The following is a 25274-nucleotide window of genomic DNA, read 5'->3' as shown; positions in this document are numbered from 1 at the left end:
TCTCGCTCGCTGACAAGCTGCAGCCGTGCTCGGCTCGTGATAGGTTCGGGCAGGTGACCTCGATACCACGGCTCCACCGCGCGATCACTACTGCGCAGACTCTGGCTCCAAATGACGTCAAAATCTCCAGATGGAAGCTCCCGTATCCGGGATATTTTGGCTTCATTTCTGTACAGTGGAGGAAATGGAGACACGTCGTCCATCTTTATATACAGTCTATGCTCCGGATTAATTGTAATCACTTTGGCGACTTTTCATCTATAGCACCATCATAAGGTCAACATTGCAATTTGTCCAACACTTTGGTTTATGGTCAAAACTAATGACATCCTCATCAGCCTCAGATGTAGTTTGTGTTTGGTGCTAATTAGAAAATGCTAAACTAAGATGGTGAACATGGTAAGAATTATATGAACTAAACATCAGCATGATAGCAATGTCATCATTAGCATTTTACTGACATGATTTTTTTAGCTCAAAGCACGGCTGAGCCAAAGCACAGCCCAGCGAGCCGCTAGCATGGCTGTAGACTGTTTGTTTTATATTAGAGGAATGTAAAAGGAGCATATGGACAAATATGAACACACCTCTGCGAGAGAGCACATTTCTGCTGATATGCTTATGCGTCTGCCAGCTGTCCACAGCTTTAGTCGATGTCGGTTTTGCATGCTCATAAAGCACACCCTGACAAAGTGCTTCCGTGATGGTGCTATAATCATTATCGCCTTATCCCGGATGAATGCAAAGAACCTGCAGTAGTCATATGTGTCACTGAATCAACTTTTCCCTCCATAGGAACACTGCAGCAACACTAAAAACAGACACACAAAATTCAGTCTTCAGTGTTTTACAATGACAGCACTGATGCGTGCTTTGCTTCTTTGGCCGCCAGGGAATGACATGCAAACTGTAGTTCCATCAGATAGCATCTTAATGGTGCAAGCTAGAAGCCATGCCTTCTCCAAATATGAGGGAAGCAGCCTAATGCTAACACACAAAAGGAAAGAGATGGATGAGCATAAAGAGCTACACAGTATCTGTAATTATGACAGTAGCTCATTCTGTTTATTTTGCATTCTGCACAAAAAAAAGACAGGTAGAGGGTTTGGTAATAAAGCCAGGTGAGGTGGAGGGTGTGTGTTGGACTGATCCTGGGTCAGAGTCCGACACACTGGGCTCTGAGGACAGGTGTGGCCTCGCACAGCAGAGCAAACAGTCTGACTCACACTGTAAAGTAAAGAGACTCACTGCCCAGCGCAACAAAGCATCAAAACACAGTTTGACATAAAACAGTTACATGCATACATTTCTTTCACTATTAAGCCATCCAAAGAAGTTACCATTTCTATGAAAAAAAACATATTTCCACTGATTTTTTGCTATTTTATTTGATCTTATATTATATATTGATCTATATTTGATTTCTATTATTGGTTGCTTATATCCTGTGTTTGATATTTTGTGGTTAATTGCTTTGCAACTGTTTTTCCTATATAATTAAAGCATTTCCCTGCTTTAATTTTACTCAGTAATTAATGAGTGGTTGTTCAGTAATTGCTGAGTAACTGCTGATTTACACTATTACAACTTCCTATTACATCAATTTGACTTGGTTATTGGCAAATTATTATGACTGCACATTGTGCTTTAATGCTATAGCTTTAATTGTATTGTACCAGCAGCATGTGATGGCAACAATAGAGAGCCTGTCATAGCTTTCATCTCTCTCTCTTTCTGGTGGGTAGGCCAGCTTACCTGTGTGGTCATGTGACGCCTCAGTGAGCTGCACCAGGGTAAAGGTGGACTGCTTTGTGCCGCTCTGACTGTAATTTGACTGCCGCCCCACAGAGAGCTAGTCAGTCGACTCTTTCCTGTCAGTGAGTGAAGTGCACCTGGGAAACTTTGATATTTTTTGCTTCCAATATGTTCAAAGGTCGGGAGAACTGGTCGGCTTTGTCCAGGTAAGATCATATGTGGAGTTTTTTTTTTAAAAAGAGAATATGACACCTGTGGTTGAGAGCACCAGCTGCTGCTGCTGTTGCTTTTTTGACAGTAGATGTTAGGGAGTTTAACTTTAGTTACTGAAATAGCATAAAAGTAGTAAGTCACTCTTGCAGCCAAGCAGAACAAAAAATGAGCATATAATATTAATTTAGAGACTTTATAATATGTATAGTCAGAAGGATAGTGAGTCCACAGTAGTCTTATGAAACACAGCTATTTCCTCTCTCCTCTTGGAGTCATTATTATTATCACAGGCACGTCTACCTTTGATGTGATGTTTGAATAAAATGCTATAAATTCACAGATGGCTTATTTCTGCCGTCTTATCCTTGAATAAATGTGCTGCACTGTAACTTGCTGCACCAATAGACTAATAAAAGCTGTTCTTTCTACACACATCCTGCATAATACCACTCTGAAGGGTTTATTTAAGGTTGTTCAGACAAGCAACCAACTGTAACTCATAATCAGTTGATGAACAAGTAAAGCAGGTTATGTCTAACCGTTATAACTGCTATCTCTCCTTTCCAACAACCAAAACAAGCAGCTTATTGGATTCATTTCTGTAGATTTCATGAGAACTTTCATGTTGGGTTTTGGACACCATTCTGTTTCATTTTCTGTTTTACGTCCATGCTCTCCTGATTATTGTGTGCGTCTCCTGTGTGCTTTATGACTCTGATCCTCAGACTGGCGCGCCAGTGGACGATGGAGGACGAGGAGGAGGTGGAAAGGGAGAAGAGGAGGAGGGTGAAGAGCTCGAGCAGCACTGCTGACCCCGATGCTGACTTCAGCCAAACAAGCGTAGGAGACACGCCCACCGGTGACGCCGCCTTTGGGACAGACTCCACAAGTGAGATGTCCCCGGGCCTCAGCAGGTTATTCTCACAATTTAGTACAGAGCTTTTTTCATTTGTACTTGTCAAAGCTTGATTTATAGCTTCTTACTTATGCGTATTTACACAGTACCATCTCTCTCTTCTTCTGTCTTTCCGAGTCATTCTCATTCTTTAATGGTTCGCCTTTTTAGTGGATGGATTTCAGAGGCAGAGAGGGAGGATTCATACACGTTTGCCCTATGGGAGTGTGTCATCTGTATACTTTTCAAACAGAAACCAGATACCATAGCGTGGAAACTATGAAAAGCTATCAAAAACCCCATCAGCTGAGCTCCTGGTGCAGTCTTCAAAGAGAGAGAGAGACAGAGAGAGAGAGGAACTGTAGAGCTTTTCATTAGAGAAACCTGATCAGACACAGGACTGACACATCCTTTCCCTCACTAGAGACAATCCATCACACATGACGGCCATTCACGTGTGTGTGTGTGTGTTTACTGTTTCTTTCCAGCGTGGACCAGATACAGCTAGACTTCGTGGAGATGCTACGTGCCCGTGATGAAAAGCGGAGGATGAGGCACGTGGAGACGCTGAGGCAACAGAAGGAAGCAGGGGAGGATGGAACAGAGGCCTGCAGTGGAGGAGCCAGGGTGGAGATACTGGGGGACATGGATGAGGAGCAGGGCGGTGTGCTGCCCTCTGTGGAAGCCACAACCAAACCACAACCAAGCCTTAAAAACGCCTCTTACAGCCCCACCATCAGCAGCAGCAGCAATACCAGCACTAACTTCACAAACAGACAAGTAAGACGGTAGTCGCTTGGTGTCTTTCAGCAGAGTGAAATAAATATGTTGTTATCATAGTTATTATATGACAACTCGACTCACCTAAAAAGATTATTAACTATTATTAACTATTATCAGTTTAAGTGTACGCTATATTTAGAATATTTTTGCCAGTTTACCTTGCAGTGAGACAACTATACAGTCTATGTTTCCGACGGGGAATTGAAGCCGTTATCTATCCTCTTGCCAAAGCAACCAGACTCCATTGAAAAAAAAACCCAGTAATTTTACCTCACAGAAAAGGGAGTTGCTGGTCTACCGCTGCCGTGATCGGTTTTACCTCATACAACCCCACTTAAAAAAACACCCAAACTATCCCTTTAAGCAGGTGTAATGTTTGCCTTATTTACCACTTTAGTTTAGCATGTTAGCAAGTTAACATTTACTAATTATTACAAAACACAAAGTACAGCTGAGGCTGATGGAAGTGTCATAGTTTTGCAGAAGTGGGAAACAAAGTGAGATTTTGACCTGATGATAGCGCTAGATGATAAATCACTGGATCACCAAAGTGATTAGGAGACATCGTCTGGGAACCATGAATGTGTAAACCAAAATTGTGTGCTAATCTAGTCAGTAGATTGTTGAGATATTTCAGGGGATGAGTGAACAAATGTGACCTGATATTGATGCTAAAGGAAAAGTCAATGAATCACCAAAGTCAGTAGAATTCATCCTCTGGGGACCATGAATATCTGTACAAAATGTCATAAGAGTCCATCCAATGGAGTGCTGCAGGGATGATGTGTTATTGTAGGCCAACCAGGAAGTTAGAACTGCCCTGGTTCCCTCAACAAAAAGCAAATGGGATTTCCATTGGGTTTTGGATTAATGCAGAAAATAAGCACACTTTTATGATTTGTGAAGTTTGAATCCAATAACAAGAAGTAAAAAGCTAACGTTAGGCCATAAATGAACTACACCACGGTCGCATGAGCGTGAGTATACACAATGAGACTGTAGAGGCGGACGAGTCGGCGTGATGCTATTTTGTAGTTTCATTTAGCCACTTGTTAGCAACCGCCTTTTATAAGAAATATAAACGGTTCAAAGTTCACAAGTGGGATATTTACTGACATATTTTATATCGTAGAACAAAACGTTAAAATATCTTAAGCTTGTGTTAACCACAGACCTTATTTCAGGCTTCTAACTAAAAAAAACTATTAAAAAAACCCACTGACTTCCAGACAAGGGAACTGGAAGTGCTAAAATGCTAACTCATTTCTGGGTTTTAGGACTCATTCCTGCACCACTCTGTAGTTGTTGAGATAATTCAGTCTGGATCAAAGCGGTGGACTGACCGACCAATGTTGTCGTACTGCTAGCGTGGCTGAAAAATGAAAAAACTGTCTGCACTAACAGACAAATCCTTTGACAAGACAGGTAGACAAACCTTCGAACTACAAATGCTTCACTCAGTCATAACACAGTGCTACCAATAGTGCCACCCTGCATTGTGGTTATTCACAGTTAACTGTTACCCCACACAGAGAGAGAGTCACGTTAATCATTTTCTAGATTCTACAACAACAACAACTTTATTCCCCCTCAGGGGGCGATACTAATGTTACATGTTCTGTAAAGACGGAAAGACTCAGAGTGCATTACGAACAATATTTAGGTGAACAAAGCCAGCAAAGAGAGAGAGAGAGAGAGTATGATGGTCACACACATACGCATTTGCTACATATAAACAACTTTGGTATATTTTCTTTGAGTATACCAGCATCAGAATATATGACTCAATAGTGTATGGATCATCTCCTGTCTTATTACTGGACTTTCCGGGAATCAAATGACCATGCAAATCATTTATAAAACTTTTGATATGGCGTGCTTAAGGTCATAATATGAACTTTATCTTTTATGACACCGGCAGGCGGCTCTTATTCAGTGTATCTGCAAATTAGGCCATAACCGTGCGGTGTTATGTAATGCGAGGCGCTCACGTTGATTGTCTCTCCTGTTTTGTTTCTTTGTCAGCACGAAAATGGAGAATCGTCGAGCAGAGATCCCGATCCAAAGCCATCGTCCAACCCGGCCCGCAAGTTTGTCAGGTTAATGAACACAATTTTCTGTCTGTTGTTTTTTTTTTTTTTGTAGGTTAGTCATCGGGAAGGATCAAATACGGATCAAACACACATTAAAGATAAGATAAAGGTTATCGATTCCACACACGGAAATTAACACGCAGCAGGGAAAAAGAAGCAGTGAAATAGCAAGCAAAAGCAAGATATTCCCCAGGTGAAATTGATTATAATGGCTTAGTTTGTTGTTAAAATAATCAGCCATATGAAGACATCCATATGTGCTTTACAAGCCAGTCTTCAAGAGACACATTAATGTAATCTCACATGGATAGATTTCTGTCTAATCTAGATTAAGCTATGAAGGTTGGATAACAAAACATTGAGGCAGTCTGGCACTTGTGTTTTTTTCTGTTTGGATACAAACAAGTTCCCGATAGCATCATTTTATTGGTTTGGAGCATTATACCAGCCTTTATTGTCCCACAGATTGTAGAAAACAATATTTCAAAAGGAGACTGGTGGAGAGGGTGCAGTAAATACTTTAATACTCTTGAGCTTTACTATGAGTTGGATCACTGGTTGCTTTCTCATGCACATCTTCCACTGACCTTTCAGTTCACTGGTGTTTTCTGGTGTTGCAGCTCTGTCTCCATCTCACTCGACAAAAGTCCCTCCGCCAGCGGATGCACGAGTCCCATGAGCCCTCGCTCCCCGACGGCCCAATTCTCGCCTCGAGAACACTGGCCGTCGCCTTGCCAGAGCCCATCTCCTTGGGGAGCTCAGAGCCCTGTTCAAAACGGACACACACAGGAGGTAACACACACACACACACACTCACACTGTCAGATGACATACCACATTACTGTCTGTGCTTCATGTTAGGGCTGCACGACTATGGCCAAAATGATAATCGCGATTATTTTGATCAATATTGAGATCACGATTATTCATCGATTTTAGTGACAACATTACATTTTCACATTAAAATAAACAGAGCACTGCTTTCGCGTCTAAGCTGTGCTACATTCCTGCTTAATGTACAAAGTAGGGCTGCACGGTGTTGGAAGAAACTGACATTGCAATATATTTTTTCTGCTTTATGTATTGCAATATGAAAAAATACAGGAATGTTCACCTTACATACTTACAAAAATTAGCAACATTAAGAGGATAGGTAAACAATTTCATGATCTCAATTTAATTTGACATATTGGTTGTATAGATAATATCTATACCCAAAAGTGAAGCCAAAACATCTGGATCACCGGCTGGTGGCTCACTGTTAGTTTAGGTAGCGCCTGATTTGATATGCAGCAGAGTTTTCTACGTGCAGAACACGCATTTTAAACGTCAATATCTCAGGCGATCATGTTCATTTCATTGTGGGAAGCCAAAATCGTGACAATAATCGATTAATTGTGCAGCCCTACTTCATGTTTTTGCTTGTCTCATGGAGCAAAATGCTGACACCACTGCTCATCAATCCAATAAAGCAACAGTACCCTCTAGTGTTAAGAGTAAAAATGCCAATAAGAACAAACTATGGCCTCATAGTTGTAGCTGCAGCTTGCACAAAGTAAAGAATAGAAGAGATGCTCACTGACAAGCATCTTCATCTGAATGGGAATAGTTCAATCTGATCCTATGTAGCAGTAAACTGTATTCTACTTTAACTCAGACCAGTGTGAATGACTCTTCCTCCAACGGCAACTTTGAACAGACGACCAAACCTGCGTTCGTCAGACAGAGCTCCAGGACTATATCTTTCAGGGTAAACACACACACACAACACACACATGCATGCATGCATTCTCCCTGCTAAATGCCAACATTGACTTTTGCATATTTGACTATTAAAATTTAATCTCACATCAGCTGTTCGACTATCAGTTCAGGTTAATTTGCTTGTGCCACTCAAAGCTTCGGGCTCAAGCAATATTTACCAGTTTTTACTGCTGACTGGTTGCTTTGTTAACTCATCACAAGAGACGGGATGACTGTGCTGCTGGTCATTAGCTGCTGATATTTGGACGACTGTGAGGTTTGCTAACCTTCACACACGCTTTGATTTTCCACAGATGATGAGGAAGAAAGAAGAGGAGAGAGCGCCGCTGCAGAGGAGGTAAAGAAGGAAGGAATCCTTGTCTTTATTTTGAGTCTCTTTGCATCGATCTACCTCGAGTTTGATGGCTGACTGCTTTATTCTGTCGTAGTGCGAGTGTGAGGGTGGCCCACAAGATGTTTGAATCCAACACAGTAAGATTCTTGGTTATCTTATCCAATGTCTTAGTAAGATTTACAGTCATCACTTTGTACCTTGGACAGTAAGGTATTCTTTCAATATCGGCTGAGTAAAGAGATCACAGATGTTGACTCAAAATATCACTGAAACTAAAATGTATATTTGTGTTAAAGTTAGATTTACAGTGTGTGTAATGTTAATTATCCAGGATGAAGATGAAGACAGAGCATCATCTTTCCAGAGAAAGTGAGTTTGTACAGCCAAATATTTTTTTATACCTTTTCTAAAAGCTTGAATTATTGTTATTTTAGTCAAAGTAAGTGTAAACAGCTGGACCCGTGCTTATGTGCATTGTGTTTTGTCCAGCTCTAGGCAGAGGATTTCATCCAGGTCCATCCAGGAGAAGATGGAGAGACTGGCTCAGGCAGCACAGGTCAGACTCTCTCTCTCTCTCAACTCAAGTAAATGTACAAGCAACAATCATTTTCTTTCTCTATAATCAATACTGATGCTTTGTCTCGACTCTTCCTATATGTGTGTAGAAGTCAGAAATAATGCGATCCCCAGACGTGACCCAGAGGACTCTGTTCCTGCTGGACGAGGTGTCCAGGAAGAGAGGCCTCTTTGAGAAGGAGAAGCAGGCAGCGAGCCCCACCAGCCCGGGAGTTTCCAGACAGGTACGTTCATCACTCCATAATCTCTTATCAGTTCCATATGTGTGCAATAAATGCATGTACTGACAGGATTAGCATGTAGGGGTTCTGATTAATTTCACATCTGTCGGAAATTCACAGGAATTTAGGAGCTTCACATCAGGAATGTCAGACCGGATCAACCGCTGGGTCAAGAAGACCAACGACCCTGGGTCTTCACTCAGTCCATCTGTAAGGATATTTGCATTGTTACATGTCTGCTAAAACTGCTGCAAGTGACTGATGATTATTTTCATTGATTATTTTCTCGATTTAATAGACTATTTATCAATTGTTTGGTCTTTAAAATGTCAGAAAAAGTCCATGACGACTTCTTCAAATGTCTTGTTTTGTCCACAACTCAAAGATATTCAGTCTACTGTCATAGAGGAGTAAAGAAACCAGAAAATATTCACATTTAAGGAGCTGGAATCAGAGAATTTAGACTGTTTTTTCTTAAAAAATTACTCAAACCGATTGATCGTTGCAGCTCTAGTTATGTAAGAAGGTATACGAGTGTAGCATCTGGCAGCTAGAGGGCAGTAGCACTCTTTCAGCTGTACTGTAGGCGCCTCAAGTGAGCGAGTTTAGATTTTTTTCTTCCTGCTGCTTACTTTTGATTAGTAAGATTTGACTAAACTAATTCAGATATCGTTCCTTATTGTTTTTTTAAAAAATAGTTTTTTTCTCCTCTAATTCGAGCAACTACAAATATTTATTATTTAAATGCATAGCAAACATCAGTATTCTTTATTCTGAAAGCAACATTCGTTCTTTATTTATTCTGTTCAACAGTGGGGGATGTTTGACTTGTGCCGATTAGTTCAGAGTTTAACTGGATTAACTGGTTGACACAAGTTTAGTTCTAAAGTTAATTCACAAGTTCAAAAAAGGTTTGATGATATATCCGGGTTGCTGTTAGTTTTAACAGTAAGGTAAACAGTAAATGTTTAAAGGGCACACTGCCATCTATGTTATATCTGTGGAAAAATACGATTTACAGAGATATGTATCTGACACATATCAGTATATATTAGGGGTGGGAATCACCAGAGAACCCACGATACGATTTTATCACGATACGTAAGTCACAATACGATCTTATTGTTTATGCTGAGTATTGCGATATATTGAAATTTATTACGTTTTTTCAACTGAAAATTATGCAGTTTGTCAACATCTGTTTTATCTCATAAGATACACTGTTCAACTCAGTTTTCATTCATATATCTTGAGGTCAGAGGTCAAGGGGACCCCTTTGAAAAAGACCATGCCAGTTTTTCCTCGCCAAAATTTTGCATAACTTTGGAGTGACTTTCCTCAGACTTCTGATCAGTGCAGAGAGTCGCTATCTTGGGTATTTAAGATGGCGACGCTCTGCACTTATCAGAAGTCTGAGGAAGCGCCTGGTGCTCGAAACATTACGGCATGATAACAACCTTGGTGTGCAGATCTATCTGTGCTATTCTGCTACATTTCTTTGATCCAGCACCCATCCTATCGGACAATGAATGTGCGTGTCTTACCTTGTTTCACTTATTGATACAATATTGCCACGAAAAATATTGCAAAACTATGCTGTATCGATTTTTTCCCTCACCCCTAGTATATATACAGGTACAGTATATATATGTAGGGAGAGTATATGTTTCTCCTTTCTGTCTGTTGCATTGAGGGCTGATTGCCTTATAGAAATAAGTCTGATAATCTTTTATTTTTCTATTTGTAGGAGATGAGGAATGTGGACATCACCAGTAAGAGGAGCCTGTTTGAGACCAGAGAGGAGGACAGTGTCCCAAAAACCAGCCTTGGAAAAATCTAAATCCAGTGAAGGATGTCCATTTATAAAGTCCAACAGGTAAGACGACTGTCTCATATTGCACTTTAACATAACTACCTATATATATATATATATATATATATAAACATGAAATGAAAATGTGCTTTTTCAACTATCATGTCTTGCCTTTCTGTGCCTTTATTTGTAGGATATAGCAGACTGTGAGAGGAGACAAAGTGAACTGGAAGATTAATGGATGCCATGACTGACTGATTCTTTCTTCAAGCTTCTTTTTTTTTTTTTTTTTTTCTGCCAAAGCTCACAGGAGGAACAGATATGCCAAATAGAGAAAAAAGCATCTTGAATTTTAGCTTTAAAGGACTGAAAAGGAGGATACTGCTTTTAAAGTTAGGAGGCTTTAATCATACACTTCTGCATTGCTTCTTGAAGTACTAATATGTCTTATTTCCAATATTGAAACAGACATGAGAGGAGAAGAAAGGGGATAGAAAACAGGGAGGATAGTGATATATATTTGTTTTTAAAGCTCTTCAGCTGTGTGCCTTATCTTTGTGTAATTTTTCAAGCACTTTAAAAAAGGGTGAAGGTCTTGAGGCTAATGATGCCTGTTTTTACTGAATTACAGTCGTGGGAAGTTGTAATTGTAAGTTTTTGTTTAATCTGCCAAAATATTCTTTTTGTTCTGTGGGCAAGACGCTGCCTGTCTAAGAAATAAAAAGGTTTTATTACCACAAATGTCTGTCGTAATTGTCTTTTTAACTGCTCGCTTACACAACACAGAAACACTTTCGAGTCTTAAATATATATACTCTGTGACATCACTTATCTCAGCAGCGGAGGGAGGATGTAGATAAGAGTTGGATGCCTGGGTTTTGTCAGTGGCAGGTTGCCATACAAGGGTTAGAAAATGTGTATGTGGTGTGTGTGTGAATCATTGTCTGTGAGCAACTGTGGCTTTATCTGGATCCTTCTGGCACTGCGAACCACACACACAAAGCACACGGCGGCCTTTTTTGGTAATGGTGATAATGGAGAGTACATGCTATCTGAAAAAGTTATTAATAACAACAACAAGGGGGTCCTAAAGCCTCTTCCCCACTACACAGTCTGTCCCTTCACCCTCTGAGACCCACCTCACGTTCCTTTTAGTGAAAGCAGCGACCTCTCCTCTGCTACACATCGAGTCCCTCCATCAGCTCTTAGAAGGTAAGTTTCACTGATTATAACATTACCTGCAAACAGAGCGCAGTATTTATGCTGTAAAACGTTGTTATGAAGCTGTAGAGGAATGTGATTTCTAGGTTCTGTTTAACGTTCAGATCCACCGTTGCACACCTGAACGCTCGCCGTCATGTCTGACAACGAGGAAGTGGTGGAGGAGTGTGAGGAGTAAGCTTCTTTTTCTTTTTCATGCATCACACAAAAACTCTCATACACGTTTCTGCTTGAATATATTGTTTGTTTGTTTGTTTTCCACCCTGTTACACAACTGTACTGTTGACAGACATGACAGACATGAAGATGGATGATTTGCGTTTTCTGTCAGAATAATAACGTACATATGTTTCTGTCATTCACAGGGAGGTTGCAGGTAAGAACTGTCATCATAACTCACTACAGTCTGAAAGATGTGCTCTGCTGTTGAAACTAAAGCCATGCAGTATTTTGACACATGTTAATATAGTAACCTGATACCACTACTACATGAAGTATAGTTGTGTTTCCTCCTGTGAATGAAAATGTCAAATTGATCTATGAAGCAAATTTAAATGTTCAGCCTGTTTTGATCAGCATTCAGCTTCCATAACTGTAGGTCGTGTTGTACAGTAGGGCTGGGGCAATATGAAGATATATACTGTCAAAATGATATAAAAATGCGATATAGCCTAGGCCTATATTTATTAATTTTTTCTCTCTCTATAATTTCACTTAAAACTGTTCCTTCACTTTGCACTCAAGTTCCTAAAATGAGAAAATACTTAGTACTTTTCATTTGATGAGAATTCACACAGGAGTAAACACAAATAGGCTTTACCGTGTGGTTATTTCATATAGACTATTTATTTATTAAATTACCAGAAAACATGCTATAGTGTGATATACGGTATATCGTAATTGAGATAAGAAATTACCTATATTGTGATCGATTTTGGCCAAACACACACATATATATCTATATACATATATATGTAATAAAAATGAGCAATATACAGTACTATATTTTTAACAGGCATTTTTTTTCCTAATGTATGAGGCTTATCGTAATGCAGCATAAAGTGTTTTTGAACCAAAAGACTTCCTTGTTTAGCCAAAAATTGCAGTAAGTCGATTTTTGGCAAATCCACAGGATGCAAAAGTTACTTGTTCGGGGATTTTTGATAACGATTTCCTCTTCCTGTTCCTTATTTTGTTTGTAATCAGTTAAAGCATTACAGCTGAAGTAGTTGTGAGTGTGTATAACATGCAGTACTTTCTCATTGTGCGATTACATTTGTATATTCCCTCTCTTGTGTATTTTCCTGCCTGCGTGATTCAGAAGAGGAGACTACTGAAGGTATGGGACTTTTATAAATGAAACTTTGGGTGTCTGATGAATGATTTGTGGTTCTGTTTCAGTAGGACACTTACAAGTGGAGTGATGAACGTTGAGAGTCAGATTGGTTAAAATAACACAGCTATGAGCCGTAGTGGAGGGAGTATTCAGAACCTTTGCTTGAAGAGACAGTGTGTAGGATGGCAGCATCTAGTGGTGTGGTTTCAGATTGCAACCAACTGAGTACCCCTCTAATCACTCTTCTCTTTCCAAGACTGCAGTAACATGAGCCGCAGAGTGCAAAACCGCCGTAGTGATAACGCCGATCGCCTCGCTTAGAGACCATCCTTACCATAATAACACTACTTTAGGAGCAATGGAGGTGAGATGGCGACTGGCGGTACCACGGTTTTGCACTCTGCGGCTCACGTTACCGCAGTTTCACAAGCGTGTCGGAGAACTACGGTGGCCTTCAGTTAATGTAAAAATGCAAAAAGCTCTCTGTAGAGTCAGAGTTTGGTTTGTCCATTCTGGGCTACTGTAGAAACATGACGGTGCAACATGGCGGACTCTGTGAAGAGGACAAGCTCCCTATGTAGATATGAAGGGCTCCTTCTAAGCTAACGAAAACACAACTATTATTATTTCGGGTGATTGTACACTAATGAAAACATAGTTATGAATATTATATTTTATTTCTGCTAATAGATCCCCCAAAATGTTACACACTGTTCCTTTAAGTAAAAGTAGTACTACACACTGTAATACTCCATTACAGGTAGGAGTCCAAGTAAAAGTATGTAAATACAATCAGGAAAATGCACTTAGTAGTATTAAAAGTAAAAAGGCTGTTGTATTTTATTACAGTATATGGTATATTATATCATTAGATTAATATTACTTGGTTGGTTACTTGGCAATTATTGATTATTTCTATTATGGATTAATCTGATGATTATTTCTTGATTAATCGATTGATTGTTTGGTTTGTAAAACATCTGAAAATAGTGAGAAATGTCATGGCAATTACCCAGAGCCCAAATTGACACTTTCAAAATGTTTGTTTCCTGCAACCGGTAGTCCAAACATTTAAAATAATCAATAATGAATTAAAATCATTAAAATAAAGAACAATAAGCAGCAGATCCTCACATTTGGGAAGCATTGTTGCATCAAAAATTACTTAAACAAAATAGTTAATTATCAAAATAGTAACTAGTAACAAAAGTAACACATAATTGAAATAGAGTAAAAAGTAAAGTAAAAGTAAAACGTGGCATGAAAACAAAATACTCAAAAGTAAAAGTATATAAAATTTGTACTTAAGTACAGTACTTGAGTAAAAGCATTTATTTACATTCCACCACCGGCTGTGACTGACATTCATGAATGATTACATCAGATTCATTCATGCTTGATTTCTTCACGCTTTGAACGCCTTCTTTTTTATAGGGCTGTCACGTTATCAGATTTTCACTATGATTAATGCTATCAGTCAAATTAATTTTGTCTCTTTTTTGGCAAATGAATTACACTCAAATACACAGTGTAAGGAGGTGGAGAGAGAGTCTGAAACATAACTGTATATATATAAAATGATTTAAGAGGCGCTGGATTATTTATATTATCATATGTGTATTATTAACATGACATCAATACTTTTTTTTTAACATATCACGGTTATCGTCAATACCAGTATATCGTGACACCCCTACAGTTTCTTTCTTTCTTTCTTTCTGTTTGCATGTTGCTGGCTGCTTTGCTGGCTGACTGGCTTCACTAAACAGCTCTGTGCTTTTGCTCAGCAGGGGAGCAGGGGGTAGAGGAGGAGGAGGAGGAGGAGGTGGAGGTGGAGGAGCAGGAGGAGGAGGAGCAGACAGAGGAAGGTATTGCTTGTGCTTTGAGCTGGAAGCCTCTTTTTTAAAAAGATACTCCATAGTCGGTAAATGTCGGCTGTTTTTGTGGACACGGTGTCTGAACCAAGTTTTTCTCTGTAACAACTTGACCTCTCAATCAGAAACATACATGTAGTGTGATGTACATGCACAGTATCTGGGCTTAAACATTATGACACAAAATGTAATTTGAAATATTAAATAAAATGTTTTATTATAAAAGTATTATTGAGAAATAATACTTGAGTTGAAAATATTAATTTAACATTTGGCAAGCAAGGAGACGGGCATGTAGTATACAGTATGAAAAATGACTTATTCATCAATAAATAAAATATAAATAAATGCTGAAATACCAAAGTAATTCATAAATAACGAAATATATGGATTCCTACATTTCTTAATGTATTTCTGCGTCCGTACTTTAACAAGGCAGGTGGTACTAACTTCACTCTAAAGCAGGACTGGTCAGCTTGGCAAACCCGCGCAGAAGTTATGCGACCCAATCGATCACACTCTTGTGACCAATCCTGCTTTAGTGTGAGGTTAGCACCACCTACCTCATTAACATACACAAACAGAAATAATAAATGTAGAAATAAAAATAAAAAATACATGTAAATGTACAGATATTAAGAAATAAATTAAAAAAGTTTAAGCCATTCAAGCCACAAGTAATTACCAAAATGAATGTATTTATAAATGTATTTATTTAATTATATATTTCTGTATTTGTTGCATTATTTATTTATACATCTATTATTTTATCTATTAATTGCATATTTATTTATTTATTTATTTCAGTATTTCAGTATCTATTTATGAATGATAAATCACTGTCATGATTTGTCCTCCGTAGTTTATCACTGTCCCTGATCCAGCCTTTCCGGATTAGCAGTGTAAACTGCCAAAAGCTCAAACAAAACATTGTCTGAGTCCACAAAGTCGGTCTCTCTTTGTTGTCAGTAATGGAGATATTTCCGCAAGTGTCACCTGATGAAATCAGACATTTGGGACTTTGCCACTTTGCTCTCTCTCTTTGCTTAAGTTCCCAAATACTTAGCAAACTGCTCGTGAACTTGTGGATGCAATTTTGTGGTTGACATGCGTTCCTTAATATCACATGATTTGATTGATCTCATGTCAGAGTTAATACGGTACTCTGTCATCACGTCTATCTCACCCAAAATACACACACAAGCACAAACCTACACACACCGACACACACCACTTCACCAGCTCTTGAGTGCAGTCTGCTCTAAATACCAGAGGTGGGTAGCTCATTGTGACCTGATCTTTTGTTATCTCTCTGCAAGGCTTTCTACTCTGGAACACAGTAGGGGTCAATCCAACCAAGCTAACATAATGTGGACACAACTCCAAAGAATGTGATCAAGCTCCTGCAACAGCAGGAATGAGGGAAAAGAGAGTAAAAAGCCATATAATTATGTTTAACAGCTGTGCTCTCATTTAACACCTTTCACCACAAACTTATGAAAAATGACAGGTCATTGTCGAGGGAGAGGGATGGTTTCCAATAAAGCAGTTAGTCAATATCACACCCTGTGAGTGTCAAGATTTCTAACTGACATGGTACTATTTGCTGTACGACTTTCTTCTCTGCCAGAGGCCGTGCAGGGAGAGGACGAACCGGCTGCAGAGGAGGAGGCCAACGAAGAACAAGGTGAGGGGTTGGAGGGAAAAACGCTGTTGTTTTGAGTGCAGAAATGACGTTAGTGTTGCCTCAGTGTCATTGGTTACCCTACAAGATAACATCTAGTGATGGTTAAGTGTTGACAACAAAGCAGTTATGATTCATTTGTTCTGTCCGTAACCACAACTCAAACAGACGTTGGAGTGATCTGCTATCTCGGTCACACTTCACTTTGGTATGTGACAGTCTGCAGCGACTTAATAAGTCAATTCTTCATGTTTCCTCCTCTCTCTCTCTCACTTAGTCACACCACACATAGCCACTGGGTGACAGTAATCCTCAGGCCTCCCCGCCCTCCCAGCCCTAAAGCTCTTCTTTATTAGTCAGAATTAGGTATTGTCTGTTATACTTAAATCAGCAATGTTCAGGCGTTATTCTCTCTTGTTGACAGACATACGAAACGGGAGGGACGTTAGTCAGATTCAAAGTCATCTTTCTGTCCCATCTATGCTTTCAAATCAGCAAACGCCCTATGAGGCACCTGTGGGCTGTCACCTGATGTGTGACACACAGGGCAGGAGAAAGGGACTTTTCGACAAGCCAAAATAGTTTGTGTACGCAGCATTTCTCCTGCCTGATCAGTTTATCATCAGAGGAGATTTTATCAGCCATGCTAGGGATGGCGTTGTCAGTCCATTACTTTAGTCCAGACTGAAATACTGTATGTCTTATGGTGCCCAGACGATGAATCCTACTAGCCCCACCAGAAGGTCAAAGTTTACACCAGTGGTCAACCTCCGGGGTCTGAAAATGCCAATGCAGAAGTGCCTTAAACTTGCATTCTTTCTAATAGCCAGCAGGGGGCGACTCCTCTGGTTGCAAAAGAAGTCTGATTGTATAGAAGTCTATGAGAAAATGGCCCTACTTCTCACTTGATTTATTACCTCAGTAAACATTGTAAACATGAGTTTTTATGGTCTCAATCATTAGTTTCAAGTCTTCTTCAATACAGCATGATGTTCATTTAGTAAATTATGGTCCCATTTAGAGTCAATAGACCATAAAGCAGGGTATGCTTTAGGGTGTGGATACCTTGTGATTGACAGGTCGCTACCACGGCGTTGAATGGTCTGGGAGCTGTCTGCGTTTTCGTCTTACAACTTTAACCGTTTCACAGTGTGTTTCCAGTTCATTAAATTTAATTACAACCTTTTGTTCGCCTAAAAATGTCTTATTCAGCGTTCGTTGTACTTAGCTCCACCCTCTCGTGTCACTTCTCGTTGCAAAAAAAACTCCCTCGAGGTTCAAAACAGCATGAGGCAAAAAAAAGCTCAACTTCCAAGTATAAAATTACCCAGATCATACAGCGATCTTCTGCATCCATTGGGCCCATAGAGCAGGCACACCATTTCCCTTAACCCCGCCCCCGAGCCCTCGGTCCAGCCTCGGTCTGGGGCTCATTCACATGAACGGAGGAAGGGAATAATAACTTTGGATTCAGATATTAGTGCATTTTACAACTTTTGAGACCTAATGATTTAAATAAGTGTTCGTACTAGGAAGTTGATTTACCAAAAAAAAAAAAAAGTTTCCCATTGTAGGTCTATGGAAAAATTTCTTATTGGGCCCAATGGCATCACGTGACGGACACGGTAGTTGTAATTCCACCGTTTTGCCACTATGTAAAATTTGCTTCAAAGCCCGGTGCTCTTCCTGAAGGCTTGGCGCTGTCTCTGTGACTACGTCCACTTCTTATATACTGTACAGTCTATGCTTTTCACTCATCCAGTGAAATATCTCAACATCTACTGGCAAGACCGGCACAAATTTTTGAACAGACCCTCATGGTTCCCAAACGGTTCATCCTAATGAATTTAGTGATCCCCTGACTTTATATTCAGCGCCACCACAGTTCAACATTTCAATTTTTTCGCAATACTTTGGTTTATGACCAAATACCTGCAAAACTATCCTTTCACCCTGCTAAATTTGTGGCCGTTGCTTCAAATCTTTGGTTGAGTGTCTTTGAGAGGTTACAGATGCCATACCTTCTTTGACCTCACTATTATCTCGATATCCTCTCTGACAGAATGTTATTTATGATGTGTGACTCATGAAACACTTTACTTCTGAAGCACCCACATCCCACCATCACAGATAAACAAACAGTACTCGACTTTCTCAGTGGCCTACTTTTTTTTGAACTAGTTTTTCTCTTCTTTTCATGTTCTCCACCATATAATTGTGTCTGTCAGCACTCCTAAAACTCAACTATTTGCAGTCCCCCACTCATTTGACACGCAGACTCACAAACTCACACAAGCCTCTCAACTATCTTATTTTGGTTTCAGATGGAGAAGAGGAGGCGGAGGAGGGAGAAGGTAACACCGTTTATCTAAATTACATCAAAATTAATGTTGGCACGCCTTTCTAATTGTGATCTGTTTTTCTTGGACGTCCTTCTTAACCTGAATCATACCCGAGTTAGCCTCAGATGAACTCTCTGCTTAGCCAAGTTTCTCATGCTGGTGCAAGCACATACACAGGCTCCTTTGTTATAATTTGCTGGAGTTTCCTGGTAGGCTTATGTAATGTTTTGGTGTTCTCTTGGTGGGAGATTGTGTGGTCTGGACTAGCTCATTTGGTGTGTTCTCTTTCATTTCTTATTTTTTTTCTAAACAGAGGAGGAGGCCAAACCCAAATTCAAGTGAGTAACACTCACTGATGTACACAAACACACAACACTGTTATGGAAACCAAATACTTATTGTTGGGCTAATTCTACTTCCTATAAGCAAAGCTTTTGGATTAAAGTTATAGCTTGACATTGTGGGAAATACACTTATTAGCTTTCTTGCAAAGAATTAGATGAGAAGATGGATACCACTCTCATATCTGTATGGTCATTTATCATACTGCCAGCAGCCGGTGAGCTTAGTTTAGCACAAAGAATGGAAGCAGGGGGAAACAGCTATTGCCTGGCTCTCTCCAAAGGTAACAAAATCCTTCTATAAGGTCCCCTAAACCCTCACCAATCAACATTTTACATATTGTTTGTTTAATCTGTACAAATATACTGCCTTTGGACAAGAAATACATTTTTGTTTTTACATATTGCCTTTTGTGTGGATTAAACAAACGAGGTACAACATGTGTCACAGCCTCACAATAGTTATTAAAGGTCCCATATCATAAAAAAGTGATTTTCATGTTTTTATAGTATAAAGCAGGCTTAAGTCCTATATAAATACTGTGAAAGTATCAAAACACTCAATCCACAGGGAAATACACACAGCCCGTATTCAGAAACTCTGCATTTGAAACAAGCTGTCAGGACTTCTGTCCATTTGTGATGTCACAAATATACAATATTTAGACCCTTTACACAGAATTAAACGTAAACATTCAAAATGTGTCCCAGTTTATTTCCTGGTTGCAGTGTATGTGAATGTCATCAGCTGACAGGAAGTACACATGGACCCAAACTGTTGCCTCGCAACTCAATTCTGTTGCAATTTCGTCGCAATTCCGTCGAAAGGCGCTAAAACGGAGCATTTAGGACAGAGGGTAAATACAGGCATGTTCAGGCTGACAGTATGAGGAAAATACAGTTTTCTTTTTAACATTACATTATGTAAACATGTTCTAGTAGAAACACAAAATACAAGCATGAACCTGAAAATGAGCATGATATGGGACCTTTAAGGTACTTTAAACAACTTTTGATCGACACAATTTGTACCAAAAATCAAACCAAAAATACTCCTTTTTGTCATATCTCAGTGAAATATGAACACACAAACATGAAACACGTATTTTTTAGATTCAGTGAGACTTACATGTCCTGATGATATCAGTATGTCCAATGTCCACCCATCCATAAAGATGCTTAGAAATCGCAGAAAAAAGAGGCTCCTCATTTGCCTAATCCAAAAACAACGTTTCTTCAGCATCAAAGTAATCCAGTGATAGTTGTCTGCACATCCATGGGTACACTGCAAACAAGAACTGCTAATGTGTCACACTTTTAATGGTGCTAATTTGCCAAAATGTAAATAAATGAAGGCTGAAAAACAGAGCTCAAAAGTTGTAGCTAAAGTTACCCCACAACTTCCAATCCATAGCATTCTTCCTGTTTACATCCCCCAAAGCATTATGGGAAACATTGTGGTAGTTCCAAAACTTAGAGCATGAATATTTAGGCCTACCAAATAGATGCAAGACAAAGAATAATAGGGATAAAAGAGATCAAATACATTTAAAAAAAAAACTTTTTTAACGTTGCACTATAAATATATATATATATATTTTTTACATTATTGAGCCTCAGAATGTCCCATCGATTTAAAAATAACCTCAATCTAAATCTAACCTCACACTTAATCAGAATCAGGTTTATTGCTGATTATTATATTATTATTCCTTGTAGATTTATACACTACAAGGAATTTGCCTTGGTATTTTGGTGGAAAACAGTCACAATAAACACAGTAAGAGAAAATTAAAATTAAAATAAACAAGTACTACCAGTTGAAAAATCTTTAAGAGAATTTTACAATTAAAAATGTGAATATATCTCCTGTTTTTAATCAGTTTAACCTCACCCTTGCTCTAAAGCCCATCCCCAACCTTACATATTAGTGTGTATGATCAATATGCTAGCTGAGCCTACTAATCATCAGTGTTTTAGAAATGCCATTAAATACAGTGAAGAATGCAGCAGAATATGAATTACTTAATTAACTTGAAATATAAAATGTAAGACTTCTGATTTGCAAAATGTCTCCGTCTACATTTAAAGTTTATGACCTTGGCCTAACACTGTGGAATAAAAAAAAAAGGAAGTATATTCCAATGCAAATAGTACAACAAAATATTGAAGCATTCGTGACATGCACAGACATGCATAAAGTAAATTTGATTGGCATGTTGAACTTGCTGATTTAATTGTATCCTCACTTGACATCCACAGTGACTAAATGATATGTTTATGTTTTTATTTTTCTCCACATTTCGTCCTTACTTCACCCTATAACTGTCTGTGTTGTCCTCTCAGTTCTTTTTTTCTTTTTTTAATCTCCAGGCCATTTATGATGCCAAACCTAATCCCTCCTAAGATCCCAGATGGAGAGAAGGTGGATTTTGATGTGAGTGACAGACTTGCACTACACACTGTGCATAGGTTTCTACCTGATTGTGTAAAAACAATGAAACATAAAGTCCAAGAAGCACTGAAGCCCTGTTCCTGCAGGATATCCATCGTAAAAGGATGGAGAAGGACCTGATGGAGCTTCAGACTTTGATCGAGGTTCACTTTGAGAGCAGAAAGAAGGAAGAAGATGATATCATTAATCTCAAAGACAGGATTGTGAGAGCCTTGCACTATAGCAAATCATTAAACATTCACACAGACACATAAGGTTAAAGATCTGCTTTAAGATCTGCTAAGATGATGACCTTTCGTGCAGGAGAAGCGCCGTTCTGAGCGAGCAGAGCAGCACAGAATCCGCAGTGAGAGAGAGAAAGAGCGACAGAAGCGTCTTGAGGTATAGTCGTGTTCAAGCTGCCGTAATGTAATCTATACTTCCTGCATACTGAATGAGCCACCTCCTCACATTTCACCCCTGGCCTTCTTTCTCTCTGGATCCATGTTTCTGTAGGATGAGAGAACTCGTAAGGAGGAGGAGGAGGCCAAGAAGAGAGCAGACGACGACGCCAAGAAGAAGAAAACCCTCACCAGCCTCCACTTCGGAGGATACATGCAGAAGTTGGTGAGCAGGTGGCGGTTCATAGTGGGAGGTTGAAGTCGTTAAAGGTGCTATTGATAACATTGTTAACATTCAGCCACTAGATGTCGCATTCTCCCTCCCCCGTTCCATTTCATTCACTTCACAACAAGTGGTTGCCAGGCACTTAACGTCAAACTCACGACAGTTTTTTGCACATTAACTGGCAACTTGATCGCTGACGACACAGAGACATCATGTGATACCAACGTTGTTTTACTATTAGCTCACAAGCCTTGTTAGAAGTGGGAATCAAACGTCAGATATCTTCCACAGAGATAAACAAAACATTCATTTTGGACCCGCCAAATTTTTTTAAATGATTAATTCACAGTCATAATTTTTTTTTAGGAAAAGCCATACTTTTATTCAGCACCTTTCTAAAAGCTCAGTGGCTGAATAACTATTTTTTTTAAATTTTTGTCTACATAAAAATGTTATCAATAAGACCTTTAAGATGATAAGGATGTCGAGCCACATTTTATATTTCACCTTCCCCACAGACGGAAAAACGGAGTGGTAAGAGGCAGACTGAGAGAGAGAAGAAGAAGAAGATCCTGAACGACAGACGCAAATATCTGGATGTCGAGAACATGAGCCAGGACAGACTCAAGTAGGTGGAGACATATTGTGTCATTTTTACTGCAAGAAAAATAAAAAAGGAGGGACATTATTTCGGATACACGTGAAACAATGAAAATACAACAACCTTATTGTCCCATTTTTCTGTATCTGTGCCTCACAGGGATAAAGCTAAAGAGCTGTGGGACTGGATGCAAGAGCTGGAGGCAGAGAAGTTTGAACTGCAGTACCAGCTGACCACACAGAAATATGAGGTGTGTGCTACAGTATGCTACATATTGTTGAGGTAGGCACAGGATATAATAGACCTCATTCGAGTCACATTTGCACATTTTCTTTGTTCCAGATTAATGTGCTGAGGAACCGCGTCAGTGACCATCAGAAAACGTAAGAATGAATCTCATTTTTCTCTCTCTCTAATGCCACACACACTTTTCACAGATACAACACCACGCTCACGGACGTCTGCTCACAGACATGGTTCCAAAACCTGAAGAACTTCTTTCAAAGTGCAGTTAAGTTGTCAAATTTAAGCTATAATTTGACCCACTTATCACAGCATGCACAGCCCAGCTCTCATTTTCGCCTTCACAAGCTCCAGAGCCCCCTGAGGCTCTGTTACTCACTCAAACTGGGTGAGCTGGCTGTATGGCTGGGTGTGGCAGGCAGGTCAGCTGTCACACCTGTCACATGCACTGAAGGAGCACCTGAAAGTCACACAGTGTGCTGATTGTCTTGTTATTTTTGGAACAGATGGTAGAGTCTGCAACCTCACAATGTTAGCTCCTGGAAATGTTCATTCTCAATGCTTTTTGTGGACAAACAGACAGACATGTCGTCTTTTGCTTCATATGACCCTTCCTTGTTTTCAACAGATCCAAGAGGAGCAAAAGAGGCCTGAGGAAATAATCGCAGACATGCCAAGTGAGCAGCGTAACCATCGGCTCCGTCTTGCAGCCACCACCTCAAACCAAGCCCTATAGCTTATCTACCACACCCCAGTCCCACCTGTTTCCCCAGTGCCATCACCTACAGTACCAATTATATCCAGTTATCCAGCGCCATGTCACTCTGTTGTTTTATTGCCATCCATTAAATTTGATTCTCTGTTTTGAAGGGTATAAATAAAACAATCTTAGTTCAATCAATTAAACTTCTTGCTCTTTCAGACTATTGAACGTTGGTGTATGAGTGAGAATGACATGAATGCAGAGAGCCTGAAGCAAAGACGGGAAGACACATCTTCCTACTCAGAGACAGGCTCTGACATGACTAAGACATGATGCTCCTCGGGCTAACGCCCAGACCTCCACCCAACACACATATAAATACACACACACACACACACACACACACACAAAGCTGAAAGAGAATGAATCATTTCCATTAACTGTAATACAGGTGGGAAAATCCTTCAACTGCTTTCCAACTTCTCTTCAAAGTGAATAAAAAAAAATCTTGGTTTTGATCAGACACCGAGTTGCCAAAATACCAGCTTAGTCACTGGTGTGGCACCAAATATGCAGGAAACGTTACTTGTTATGAAACCAGCGTACCATTCATAGGTAGTATGATTTATGTATTTGTGGTCAGATATTAATAAACACATCTCGGTTAACAACCTACTTGCTGTGGTCTACGTGTGGAGTTATGATGCTCATTTTCCACAACTCAGGTTCACTCACAAGTTGCTAATCTAATATATCCTACAATAATATATATCAAACTATACACAGAATATTAGCTACCTCTTTGAAAAAAGAACAAGGCACTGAGGATTTCTTTGATCTTGCATTGTGGTTTATGATTCTGCAGCGGACCGTGGAGACGGTGATAAGTGAGCCAGCAAACTGCCTCTGCGGTTTTCTTTCACGACAGCAAAGTTAAAGGGCACAGGCACAACAGTTGACAGTGATTTATTCTATCACTGAAGAACTAATCTTGATGGAGTAGTCAAGTTTAGTGAAAATGAATGGGGGAAAAAGCTATCCAAATCTAAATCATGCAGAACACAATACATCATTTTCTATATATCGCGAATATTAGAATGAACAGTGAATGTATTTTTTTACATTAATGTTCAGCGCGTGAAAAAAAAATGTCACCAAACCTGCTTCAGTCAGACCCTCACACCCAATTTAAAAAAAACGGTGCTGAAAGGCTCCTCATTTTGTTGTCAAGAGTTGTTTTCTTCGCCAGAGAACGGCATGCACACACATACCACAAAAACCTGCTGGAATGAACACTTGCAGCTTAATTAGTTCAAGAGATGTACAAGAAATGATGAACAGAGAATCTTCCAACATGGCTCTGTATATATACACACACACAGTATGAACTTTTAAAAGTTGTCTGTTGAAGAAAAGACCAC

General features: G+C 39.5%; 2 protein-coding genes across 4 annotated transcripts; both read left to right on the top strand.

Annotated features, from left to right (window-relative positions):
• Positions 1–1818: 1818 nt before the first annotated feature.
• Positions 1819–11188, top strand: lad1 (ladinin). Its single transcript, XM_037773579.1, has 14 exons — positions 1819–1961; positions 2694–2882; positions 3352–3643; positions 5672–5745; positions 6360–6531; positions 7397–7489; positions 7797–7840; positions 7932–7974; positions 8169–8206; positions 8327–8393; positions 8503–8637; positions 8755–8844; positions 10382–10510; positions 10641–11188. The coding sequence occupies exons 1-13, from the start codon at positions 1924–1926 to the stop codon at positions 10472–10474; spliced, it is 1368 nt and encodes a 455-aa protein (XP_037629507.1). The 5' UTR covers positions 1819–1923; the 3' UTR covers positions 10475–10510; positions 10641–11188.
• A 286-nt stretch (positions 11189–11474) lies between these two features.
• tnnt2a (troponin T type 2a (cardiac)) lies at positions 11475–24056 on the top strand. Of its 3 annotated transcripts, none has more exons than XM_037773600.1 (15): positions 11475–11659; positions 11773–11842; positions 12034–12044; positions 12993–13007; positions 16509–16565; positions 18887–18916; positions 19218–19242; positions 21619–21682; positions 21787–21903; positions 22004–22081; positions 22196–22306; positions 22825–22934; positions 23067–23157; positions 23250–23290; positions 23779–24056. In XM_037773600.1, the coding sequence occupies exons 2-15, from the start codon at positions 11805–11807 to the stop codon at positions 23810–23812; spliced, it is 822 nt and encodes a 273-aa protein (XP_037629528.1). In that variant the 5' UTR covers positions 11475–11659; positions 11773–11804; the 3' UTR covers positions 23813–24056. The 3 variants fall into 3 exon arrangements, with proteins under 3 accessions (XP_037629528.1, XP_037629529.1, XP_037629527.1); XM_037773599.1 differs by having other exon boundaries at positions 11476–11659; positions 12990–13007; XM_037773601.1 differs by lacking the exon at positions 12993–13007.
• The last annotated feature ends 1218 nt before the right edge of the window (positions 24057–25274 follow it).

This window comes from Sebastes umbrosus, chromosome 6 (assembly GCF_015220745.1).
Source record: "Sebastes umbrosus isolate fSebUmb1 chromosome 6, fSebUmb1.pri, whole genome shotgun sequence".
NCBI classification, from domain to species: domain Eukaryota; kingdom Metazoa; phylum Chordata; class Actinopteri; order Perciformes; family Sebastidae; genus Sebastes; species Sebastes umbrosus.
This window is presented reverse-complemented; position numbering and strand designations above follow the sequence as displayed.